The sequence below is a fragment of the Staurois parvus genome, unplaced genomic scaffold (genome assembly GCF_062004578.1).
Source record: "Staurois parvus isolate SC_StPar_1 unplaced genomic scaffold, SC_StPar_1.0 ptg000073l, whole genome shotgun sequence".
In the NCBI taxonomy this organism is placed as follows: Eukaryota; Metazoa; Chordata; class Amphibia; order Anura; family Ranidae; genus Staurois; species Staurois parvus.
Genome location: NW_028317869.1, coordinates 748,013 through 760,955, shown reverse-complemented (window position 1 = coordinate 760,955; position 12,943 = coordinate 748,013). Strand labels below are relative to the sequence as shown.

At 44.0% G+C, this 12,943-nt stretch overlaps 1 protein-coding gene across 1 annotated transcript in view; it reads left to right on the top strand.

Annotated features, from left to right (window-relative positions):
* Positions 1-8,423, top strand: part of LOC149469353 (uncharacterized) — a 76,004-nt gene extending 67,581 nt beyond the window's left edge. The window contains 1 exon segment of the mRNA XM_089669355.1: positions 6,846-8,423. Within this exon segment, the coding sequence (XP_089525481.1) occupies positions 6,846-7,557 (712 nt within the window). The 3' untranslated portion in view covers positions 7,558-8,423.
* The last annotated feature ends 4,520 nt before the right edge of the window (positions 8,424-12,943 follow it).

Below are 12,943 nucleotides of genomic sequence, written 5' to 3'. Positions count from 1 at the left end.
ATAAACTGATGTGAGCACATATAGAAAACTCTACAAGGATGTGATATAAACACATAAGTGTATAGAAGTAAATAGAACCCCAATATTCCAGATGGCCTATAAAGTGCAATAGTCCTTGTGTCCCTCAATACATGCTACATGGGTGCATAAACCCCTTCATAGTGTGTGGCATGCACAACACAATAATAAAGTGTCCTTAATGGAAACAATCAATTCATGATAATAATTATGATCTTCATGCAGATGTGCAACCAATCAGTGACAGTCCTCAGTGGCTGGGGTGCCCCCTCACCTTCCTGCCCCGGCCCCACAGGGCCAATGAGCCTTGCAGTATTGCTGTTCCACAGGAAAGCTTCCTTGTTAGTAGTAATGTTGGGACTCTCTCCTCCTCTGTACCGGGGTCTCCCCTGAACTCTCCTGCTTCTCAGGGCCAATAACCTTCCAAACTCGTCCCCAATGAAGTAAGAAAATCCGATATAGTGTGAAACCTTTTATTGTTAAAATATAAAGACGGATCTACTCACATCTGTAGATGTTTTCACAGCATTAGTTCCACTACAGCATGGGTGTACTGCATGTGTGGATATATCCGGGTGCACCAAGATGGCGTCGACGCCGGGTATGATGTCATTGCGCTGCCGCTCGAGCTCCTCCTACTGGCGTATCACTGACTGATAGATGTCCTCTGTCATCTCACACAGACCTGTCAGAGCAGCACTCATGCTTTCCATAGCTAATTCTGGCATCTCCAGCTGTTCTCTAATAGCTCTGGTCTCGGTATTTAGCAGCCCCATGTCCTTAGAGTTCTCTCCAGTATATCATCAATAATGTTTGTGTAATTATTTATCATGAGTGTTATTCCCCATCCCGTGTAGGTAGGGAACCATGACCACACCTTATCACCCATCCCGTGTAGGTAGGGAACCATGACCACACCTTATTCCCCATCCCGTGTAGGTAGGGAACCATGACCACACCTTATTCCCCATCCCGTGTAGGTAGGGAACCATGAACACACCTTATTCCCCATCCCGTGTAGGTAGGGAACCATGACCACACCTTATCACCCATCCCGTGTAGGTAGGGAACCATGACCACACCTTATCACCCAGCCAGTGCCATTAGTACAGTGTCAGTATATAGAATGTTTCACTGATCTCTGTATTCCTGCCACTAGTGACATCACATAGTGTCAGGGTCAGTAAGCCCCTCCCAGCCAGGGTCAGCTGGCGTTAGATTGGCCGCACACTGTGGCACTCACGCTATAGGTCGCTGATCACCGCCATTATTAGTATAGTGTTTGTACGGATCAATATATTGATCATGAACAGAACTATACTAGTGCCGGCTTTGTATAGTGTCCCCAATACTCAGTGTTAGCCGGATCGGCCCGGTCACTGCCAGCACTAGTGTTCAGCCCCTCCACTGTTCTTCACAGAAGATTTGTACCAATTGTGGGCCAAGGCAATTTATACACCACAATACATGGCGACACCCAAATTCAGCTCTTGTCACACAACTCACATGGAACTCTATCACCGTTTATGAAATTAAAACTTTTTTCGGATGAACCCCCAACATGGACGTTACAGAAAAGAATGAATTGCAGTCATATTGGTCCGCAGACCCGATTCATCGTATGTCCGTGTTCTCTGCTGGTACATATATGTCCAACATGGACCAGCAATGTACTGGAACGTCGCTGGACTTGGAGTGGTTATACCGGGAGGATGCTTGCAGCTACAGGCATCATTCTAGTGCTGGTTTATTAGCTGGAGGTCGGCTTTCATGTAAAAGTAATCCTAGTGGCCAATTAGCTGCACAATTGTTTATACGATCATTTTACATGATTTCCTATAGCAGCAAATCTGATGAGATGAATGAAGTGGGTGTAAAGTGGAAGCAGTGGATGTGCAGGGAGCAGCATCTTGAGCACAAAGCACTTTATGTTGTGGATGGATTTGCACACGGTTCAGTTTCCTTCATTTATTGATAAACCCCATAAGACCAATGAAGTGGGTGTAAAGTGGAAGCAGTGGATGTGCAGAGAATAGGATTTGGAGCCCCGAGCTCTTTATCTCTGAATGTCTCCACATATTTGTAGTGTATTTGTGATGATTTCTGTGCACACACAATAGGACAGCGCTGTGACACATAATGCTCTTCTAGATGACAGGGAATCCTTCCCTTTGTTACAGCAGCAGTCCGCTAGAAGGTTTTTGTAGGTTTGGAGTTGTTACACATAGCGCGGGTTTTATCCATTTATAGTGATGACATCATTGCCCAAATCTGGGGGTCACCAGCCATTTCCACCCTTTACTCCCAGCTGGGGGGCTTTGTATCCATATACCAGATGTTCTACAGGACTAAATCTGCAATCAATGTTACTGCAAAATTAAAGGGGCCAAAACCCCTCCCACGAGGAGTCATATATTTCTGCCCCCCTTGGTGAGAGTGGAGGTGACCCCTCTATAAGGATCTACAGTCCATACACACCCAGCACAAGGCCGGGGTCACACCACCAGACGCTTCTCGGGGCTGCAGTTCCTCTGAGCTCCACAAGGTGGGGATCTCACTTCTACCCAGACAGGAAGTCTCTATGGAAGACAGACAGGAAGTGATGTCAGGTAGAAACAGGAGGTGATGTCAGGTACAGACAGGAAGTCCCATAGGAGCCGTGAATCAGGAGGAAGCAGAGAGGAGACATATCTGGATGTGGCAGCAGAGGAGGTAATACGTAGATGAACCCCTTCAGGGGGAGGAGTTGATGATAATATATTTGCCCCCAAAGCTGGCCTACATGGTTCAGTTTTATCGTTCAGCCAGCTGGATGACCATAAAAACTGATCTGCTTCCCCCATCCACACATTGGAGGTGGAGGGGGGACTCCTCCCCGCTGCACTCTTGTATTCTGACAATGGTGGGACTCCTCCGCTCTCAGAATACACAGATCAGCACTGAAGCTATTGGCTGCAGCCGCTGGGAGAGTGGCTTTTATCCAGCAGTGGCCACACATGGATGGAAATGTGAGCGATCCCTGCTGAACCAGCTGAATTTCCATGGATCTATGGTCACCTTCAGTGACTTCCTCCCCTCCCCCTCATCTCCTTCATGATGGAAGTCATGCTGAGATCATCTCCCATTGGCTGAGCAATATTCTCATTTGTCTCTCAGCTCCTTCTTGCTATTCCTCGTCCTGCCTGTTGTTGCTGTCTGAAGTGGGGCTTCACTAAAACACAGACCTGAATGGAGAGGTGAGGAGGATTCTGGGAATATCATTTGATGTGACTCTTTGTGTTCAGATGTAGAGTTTTCCTCCTGTGAAGTCTGGAGATCATATGACATCACATTGCCTCCACCTCCCTCCCTGATAGAAGAGAGAAAGAAGAAGAAGATTCTAGAAGTCACCAGAGAGATCACTGAGCTGCTGACAGGAGAGGTGAGCGGTGCCGGGAATTCTGGGACATTCTCCAGTAACAGACAAGGGATGTGTCTGGATGGTGACTGTATCATTGTGTGTGTCAGGTTCCTATAAGGTGTCAGGGTGTCACTGTCTATTTCTCCATGGAGGAGTGGGAGTATTTAGAAGGACACAAGGATCTCTACAAGGACGTCATGATGGACAATCAGCCGCCCCTCACATCACCGGGTAAGAGGAGACTTTATTGTAAAGGAGAGAGCAGTACGGAGGATCCACCTAGATCCCCCATCATCTGATAAACACATAGAAACAATGGATTCAGTCAGTGTGTGTGTTTCCTACAGATGGATCCAGTCATGGGAACCCACCAGAGAGATGTCCCCGTCCTCTGTATTCCCGGGATTCCACACAGGAAGGTCACACCATCCCTCACCATCATCAGGTAGATGAGGAACAATCACTGATAATATCATTAGGATCTGTACATTATCTGCATTGTTACCATCGATGTCATTTTTATTATATATTCAGAGTGGAATCCTCGATGATTATATTATTGTTGTTAAAGAAGAGTATAAAGAGGAGGATGAGGAGTATGGAGTGATGGAGGAGTTTTCAGAAGGACACAAGGATATGATGGAGCCACCTAATACCAGGAACCCACCAGAGAGATGTTTCTGTCCTCTGTATTCCCGGGATTCCACACAGGAAGGTCACACCATCCCTCACTATTACAAGGTTGGTGGGATGGAGAATCTAGAATATGGACTCACAGAAGTGATTTTTTTTTTTTTATGTGATGCCATAATTTTGGAGTTTATGTTTTACAGATGAACTCTTCTATTATTATTTTATTAGGGTGAAGATCTGATAGATATAAAAGTTGAGATTAAAGCAGAAGAAGAAGAGGCGTATGTGAGGGATGATCAGCAGTCTATGGAGGAGGATGGAATAACGGGGACATTTATAGAGGAGGACACTCCTACAGAGATCAGCACAGGTGGGTCATGAACACTAAATCCATTCCTCCACCCATACTGCTCACTGATTGGTCCAGAGTAGGGCGGGGACTGGGTGATATCAGCCTGTAATCCCCTGGTCACTTTCCTGAGCTGTGTTCCCCGTCCTGTATTCCTGGATTTCTCTCGGATAATCTTCCTTCTCTGTGCTGCAGACACAATTTATGTATCTAGACTGGATTTATGGAGGTTCTGGGGTTCAGCTGGCAGCAAAATGTTCATTTTCACCTTAAGTGTTACTAGACCTAGGCACCTGGGGTGTGTGCTTTGAGTCTTCTTCCCTATTTCTGGGTCTAGTAAAATCTCTGACAGAACAATTCTCCCAGGGTTCCTTGCTCTGTGGTCTGCTGGCTGTGCCGGGTGGAGGGATATGTCTGTAGTGTCTCAGACCCAAGTCACTGAGTGCAGTCTCAGGAGATGGGAGGCAGCGGTGTGGGATCTCTGCAACTTGTCTACAGTAAACATTTAATGTTCCACTGATTACTGAATACCAATATTATGAGTCCTGACCCTTCCACTGTATAATTTATATTGTACATTCCATACTCCTGACCCCTGCACTATATACTCTATGTTGTACATTACATACTCCTGACCCCTGCACTATATACTCTATGTTGTACATTACATACTCCTGACCCCTGCACTATATACTCTATGTTGTACATTACATACTCCTGACCCGTGCACTATATACTCTATGTTGTACATTACATACTCCTGACCCCTGCACTATATACTCTGTGTTGTACATTCCATACTCCTGACCCCTGCATTATATACTCTGTTGTACATTCCATACTCCTGACCCCTGCACTATATACTCTATGTTGTACATTACATACTCCTGACCCCTGCACTATATACTCTATGTTGTACATTACATACTCCTGACCCCTGCACTATATACTCTTCATTGTACATTACATCCTCCTGACCCCTGCACTATATACTCTATGTTGTACATTACATACTCCTGACCCCTGCACTATATACTCCATGTTGTACATTACATACTCCTGACCCCTGCACTATATACTCTATGTTGTACATTACATACTCCTGACTTCTTCTCTCCCCCCTCCCCCCACTGCTATATATACACATAATATGGATTCTCTTTTGTTACACCCATTTCCTCCCAGCTGGACATTTTATATCGGATGATGTGATTGGAGCACAGACTTTTACATGGTGATAATAATGTGATAACATCCTCCAACTTTGGACCCTTAAACAGAAAGTGATAATGAGGGAGGAGTCAATACCCCAATGATGGTGGTCTTCAGGATCCATCCAGTCTTCATCTTGGTGGTTCTCCCCCCATCCTCACTCTCTGACCTCTGGTGGGGCTCAGCCCCGCTGTTCTTCATGACTAAATCATGGACTAAATAAGGAAGTGCAGTACTTCTTGTGTTGGGAAGATGGCGATGAGTGATAGAGGGGGTGGGGACCCTCGTCCTATAATCCCCTCATCACTGTCCCTCCTATAAAAGACAGTTCTGGTTGTTTCCTCACTCTCTGACTAAGGTCCATGAATAAAGAAATGACCTGGTAGGAGATCAGAGGAGCCATTTCCTAGTTCCCTTGAGGGTGGAATTGTAAACTCCTCAGAGACCAAGCTGCCTGATGTGGGCGGAGTCCTGGTTTGGGGGAACCAATCAGCTCCTGTCTAGTAATCCTCTTTGTCTTTGTATTTTAGTCCATGGCCGGGAGATGAGGAAAACCTCCGAGGATTGTCTCACTTTGTCTCCAGACTGGAAAGTAGAAGATGAGGACATCACACAGTATAGTCCAGGAGAAAACCCGGCTCCCTCCAATGTCCATCCGGCACCACCCAGTGTAGATGGACCATCAGATTCCTCGTATGCTGAGGAACCTCAGACTGTGCGGGACCGGGTTGACCTTCCAACAGGGAAGAGGTTCTCCTGTACTGAGTGCGGGAAATGTTTCCACTACAAATCCAAACTTAATGTGCATAAAAGAACTCACACGGGGGAGAAGCCGTATTCCTGTCCTGAGTGTGGGAAACTTTTTTCAGATAAGTCCAATCTTTACACACATCAGAGATCTCACACAGGAGAGAAGCCTTATTCCTGTCCTGAGTGTGGGAAATGTTTTTCAGTCAAGTCCATTCTTTACAAACATCAGAAATCTCACACAGGGGAGAAGCCATATTCCTGTCTTGAGTGCGGGAAATGGTTTTCAGTCAAGTTCAGTCTTTACACACATCAGAGATTGCACACGGGGGAGAAGCCGTATTCCTGTCCTGAGTGCGGGAAATGTTTCAGTTCTAAAAACAATCTTAATAGGCATAAAAGATCTCACACAGGGGAGAAGCCGTATTCCTGTCCTGAGTGCGGGAAATGTTTTTCAGAGAAGTCCAATCTTTACACACATCAGAGATCTCACACGGGGGAGAAACCGTATTCCTGCCCTGAGTGTGGGAAATGTTTTTCAGACAAGTCCCATCTTTACACACATCAGAGATCTCACACGGGGGAGAAGCTGTATTCCTGTCCTGAGTGCGGGAAATGGTTTTCAGAAAAGTCCAGTCTTCAGAAACATCAGAGATCTCACACAGGGGATAAGCCGTATTCCTGTCCTGAGTGCGGGAAATGTTTTTCAGTGAGGTCCTATCTTTCCAGGCATCAGAGATCTCACACGGGGGAGCAGCCATATTCCTGTCCTGAGTGCGGGAAATGTTTTTCAAGCAACTCTAATCTTTACACACATCAGAGATCTCACACGGGGGAGAAGCCGTATTCCTGTCCTAAGTGCGGGAAATGTTTTTCAAGCAACTCTAATCTTTTCACACATCAGAGATCTCACACAGGGGAGAAGCCGTATTCCTGTCCTGTGTGTGGGAAATGTTTTGCACATATGTCCATTCTTCACAAACATCAGAGATCTCACACGGGGGAGAAGCTGTATTCTTGTACTGAGTGCGGGAAATGTTTTTTGCAGAAGTCCGATCTTTCCAGACATCAGAGATCTCACACAGGGGAGAAGCCATATTCCTGTCCTGAGTGCGGGAAATGTTTTTCACAGAAGTCCGATCTTTCCAGACATCAGAGATCTCACACAGGTGAGAGGCCGTATTCCTGTCCTGAGTGAGGGAAATGTTCCTCACTGAAATCCTGTCTTCCTGTACATCAGGGATCCCACACAACCCTGGAGGTGTATTAGTGCCTTGAGTGCGGGAAATGTCTTCTAGATGAATGTTGCTGGACATCCCAGCTCTCATGTGGGGAAGAAGCACACCCTGATATATGAAAGGATGATTTTCTTTATCCCCTCAGAGACCCTCGGTCTGTGGAGAGATTCCTGGTTTATCAGCAGAATTCTGGGAACACCCCTTGAACACGGAAATAACGGCAGCTTATGTTCAGAGATGTTCAAAGTTTATTAGACATTACTAAGATTATATAGGATACAGAAATAATAAGGGGGGGGAGCGAGTTCTAAAACTGTAACTTGTAAGTTTCCATCATGAGCTGACTACATGAAACATGACATATACATTTCTTGGTATAAACTATTTTGGCTACCTTTCCGAGAAATAGCCGGGCAAAGACAATGTCAGGGTCGTCTTATCTTCTGTTGATACATCCTTCACCAAACTAAAACAGTTCCATTAAACTTCTAATATATCTGCAAAAACCTAACTTAATACTTAAAATGGCGTACATCAACACAATGGAGGTTCTCTAGATCCTTTCAATCCCCTCTTAGATCATGAACATGATCTCAATTCTTTACCTCATTCATCTTTTTGTACATAGCCAGATAACCTTCATTTGTATTTTGCGGCTTGGTAGCTCTAGCAATGCAATATAATAAGCATTTAAAACATAGATATAAAAATAAAACAAAAAACAATATCATGACTATTCTTACAGCGATACCTTTCATTCATGAAAAGATGGAACCAAATCCTGATCCTAACCAATCAAAAGGAGTCCATCCATCTTTTCCTATAGCTCTAGCTTCTTCCATTAAACCATCTACCTGTTCCCTGTGTTGCTTTATTATTTCATAATAATCTGGAACAGTCATTGTGGTATTATACAGTTGCAAGAAAAAGTATGTGAACCCCTTGGGATTACGTGGAGTTTTGCATGAATTGGGCATAAAATGTGCTCTGAACGTCATCTAAGTCACAACAATAGAAGAACACAGTCTGCTGAACATAATACTACACAAACATTAGATGTTGCCATGGTTTAATTGCACATAACATGTAAACATTCACAGTGCAGGGAGGAAAAAGTATGTGAGTCCCTAGCTTAATGACTTCTCCCAGAGCTAATTGGAGCCAGGAGTGAGCCAACCTTGACTGCAATCAGTTTGATGATATTGGATGTGTTGCTGACAGCTGTCCTGCCCTTAAAAAACACACACCTGTTTTGGGTTTACTGGTTTCAAGAAGCACTCTCTGATGTGAACCATGCCTCACAGAAAAGAGCTCTCAGAAGACCTACGATCAAGAATTGTTGACTTGCATGAAGCTGGAAAGGGTTACAAAAGTATCTCCAAAAGCCTTGATGTTCATGTGTCCACGGTAAGACAGACTGGCTACAAATGGAGAAAGTTTAGCACTGTTGCTACTCTCCCTAGGCATGGTCGTCCTGTAAAAATGACTGCAAGAGCACAGCGCAGAATGCTGCATGAGGTAAAGAAGAATACCAGAGTGTCAGCTAAAGACCTACAGAAATCTCTGGCACATGCTAACATTTTTGTTGACACATCTACAATAAGGAAAACATTAAACAAGAATGGAGTACATGGGAGGACACCACGGAGGAAGCCATTGCTGTCCAAAAAGAATATTGTAGCACGTTTGAAGTTTGCAAAAGAGCACCTGGATGTTCCACAGCACTACTGGCAAAATATACTGTGGACAGATGAAACCAAGATTGAGTTGTTTGGGAAGAACACACAACACTATGTGAGGAGAAAAAAAGGCACAGCACACCAACATCAAAACCTCATGCCCACTGTAAAACATGGCGGAGGGAGCATCATGGTTTGGGGCTGCTTTGCTGCCTCAGGGCCTGGACGGATTGTTGTCATTGATGGGAAAATGAATTCCAGAGTTTATCAAGACATTTTGCAGGAAAACGTACGACCATCTGTCCGCCAACTGAAGCTCCGCAGAGGATGGGTGATGCAACAGGACAATGACCCAAAGCATACAAGTAATTCTTCAAAACAATGGCTGCCACAGCACAGAATACGCCTTCTGGAGTGGCCCAGTCAGAGTCCTGACCTCAACCCGATTGAAATGCTGTGGCATGACCTTAAGAGAGCGATTCACACCAGACATCCCAAGAATATTTCTACACTGAAACAATTTTGTGAAGAGGAGTGGTCCAAAATTACTCCAGATCGTTGTGCAGGTCTGATCTGCAACTACAGGAAACGTTTGGTTGAGGTTATTCCTGCCAAAGGAGGGTCAATCAGTTATTAAATCAAAGGTTCACATACTTTTTCCTCACTGCACTGTGAATGTTTACATGTTATGTGCAATTAAACCATGGCAACATCTAATGTTTGTGTAGTATTATGTTCAGCAGACTGTGTTCTTCTATTGTTGTGACTTAGATGACGTTCAGAGCACATTTTATGCCCAATTCATGCAAAACTCCACGTAATCCCAAGGGGTTCACATACTTTTTCTTGCAACTGTATATCCAAGTACAACATTCAGAATCCTCTGTCATCTCACACAGACCTGTCAGAGCAGCACTCATACTTTCAATAGCTAATTCTTGCATCTCCAGCTGTTCTCTAATAGCTCTGGTCTCGGTATTTAGCAACCCCATGTCCTTAGAGTTCCTCTCCAGTATATCATCAATAATGTTTGTGTAATTATTTATTTTGTTCATGAGTGTTATTCCCCATCCCGTGTAGGTAGGGAACCATGACCAAACCTTATCACCTGTATAGAATAGATCTACCTTTTCTTGTTTGGTTTCCCTTCTCTGTCTCAGAGTTAGTTGGTGTTTTGGGTATGTACTGGCTTTTACCTGGTGTTCCTTCTGGTCTATAGCTGCCATGATTGGCACTAATTGGGCTACATAGCACCAGCCCTGGACATTACTCGGTATCCAAGGGTAACAGATCTTACCACAACAGATATAGGTATTGTTTCCCAAGGAGATCTGCAATTTTTGTATTGCAGAGTGAAATTCAGGGGTGACAACAAGTGTGAAATACAAAAAAAAGTTTTCCAAACATAGTTTTTCCCACATTATCTTGTATCCCTTCTAAACTTTCATTCAGGGCTCTACCATTTACTTGCCAGAGTTTCACAGAAGAAGTTCCATCCCTCCTTCCAGGATCAGATATATTTAATATGGACTGAGAGCACATTCCCTTTCCCTTGTGGGAAGTATTCCCCAGTCTAAAACACCAATCGGGGGACTGAGTGACTCCCAGAGTTGGAAAAGATATGGCGGCATTAGAAGTAATATTGGTCAAACCAATACTTACATTCCCTGTTATTAACAAAAATATTTTGACTGGAGCGGCCAGAAGAGGAATTTCATATGTGCTCGGATGTAACTTACTACATATCCAACATTTATCAGAACCTGACTTTTGAGCATAAGCAGATTTAAACTGCATCATCAACATTTTCCTGAAAAAGGATTGTTCTCTTCAAAACTTCTTTTTGACTTTCTTTCACTTTTGGTTATCTGGGTCTTATTTAAATCTAGTCCTTGACCACAGATACCTTTTATTAGGCCCAAGTCCTCAGGGTGATAAATACAATTAGTTATGATCCATACTGGCAGGAAAAAGAGCAGTCAGTGTGCCCAATAGGACCCAGATCTTCAAAGCACCATGAGGGGCAGTAAGGAATGTCATCTTCAGGGCCTTTTTCACTGACTTCACCCGCTCTTCGAGGATTTTCCTCTCATACTTCACCTCCTTTTCCATCTCGTGTTTCTCAGGTGTTTGGTTCACCTTCTTCACTCGACTAGCATGGATCCAGGACTGAGAATTGTCCACCAGAACAGCCGTTCTGGTAACCGCTATCACCGTAGTAGGCGGTCCAAAGGGGTAGCCTTGCTTCTTGTCTTTAGCGAGTTGGCGGACCACTACGACATCTCCCACTTGGAAAGGGTGTGTTGGTTCCTGGAAAGATAAAGGAGAGGTGCGAGCAACATTTCTATCTGATCTAAAGTCTGAATCAATTTTCTCACATATTCTTGTTGTACCAGGTCAAGGTCCCCTCTTTCTTTTTTTTGTTTACAAACGATTTTATTGTACATGAGTAGACAGTAAAACAACAGCACAGTATGAAAGTGATATTGTCAACAAAAATAAGGCATATTTGAAATGTACAATACATAAAAGTATATTAACATAAAAAAGAAGATAGAGGAAAAAAGGAAGTTATGAGTGCATGAGATACATAAATGATAAAATAGATTGAGTGATACATCTATCAACAATACATGTCAGCCAATCTTTACCGGGGATGTTGTCAATCATGCAATAAATGTCTACAATCCTTCCATGACTCCCATTTTTTATTGTATAAGTGCATCTTATCCAGTAGTGTATAATGAATACGTTCCATAAGCATTACAGCGTCAATTCTGTGTAAAACGGAGTCCAAGGGTACAACATGCAGGGCAATGGACCATAAAGTGGCAATACATAATGTATGTAGCAATCTCAGAGTGGCATCAGGGACCCCTGGGATATGAACCCCCAATAAACAGGTCTGTATGGACAATTGTATCGGGTTGCCCGATAGTGAGGTAGCCACCTCAGATATCTTACGCCAGATCAAAGATATGTTCGGGCAATCCCAAAATATATGGACCAGAGTACCTGTGCGGCCACAGCCCCGGAAACATAAAGAGGATGTTTGTGGAAACAATGTATGTAGTCTTGACGGGGTATAATACCATCTGGTTAAAACTTTAAGGGCCGTCTCACGAACCGAAAGAGATCTAGAGCTCTTGCATATATTATCCACCATAGAATCCCAATCCTCATCCGAAAAAGTGATACCACAATCCTCCTCCCACCTTCGTCTGTACAAAGGGGGAGCATGAAAAAGACAGATCAAAAATTGGTGATAAAGAACTGAAATAAGACCCCCACCTCTGGGAGAGTCACGGCTGATACGCTCAAAAAAAGAGATCGGAGAAGATGGGGTAAGGCCAAAGTGCGCATTAAAAAAGTGCCTAATCTGTCTATAACGAAGGTACTCACGAAGAGGAACATCAAATAACACACGCAGCATATTGAAGGTAATGTAAGATCCTCCTCTTTGGAAATCAGATAATCTGATAAAGGATCGATCATACCACCAACGAAATATGTGAGGGGAAGAAAAGGCTACAACAAAAGTAGGATCACCAAAAAATGACACACCTGTGGGAATATGGGAGACTAAACTCAATTTAGCCTTGTATCTGGACCAAAGTGTCAGCGAGTGGGTCACTATAGAGTTATGAAAAGTAAGCGATCGGGGGGA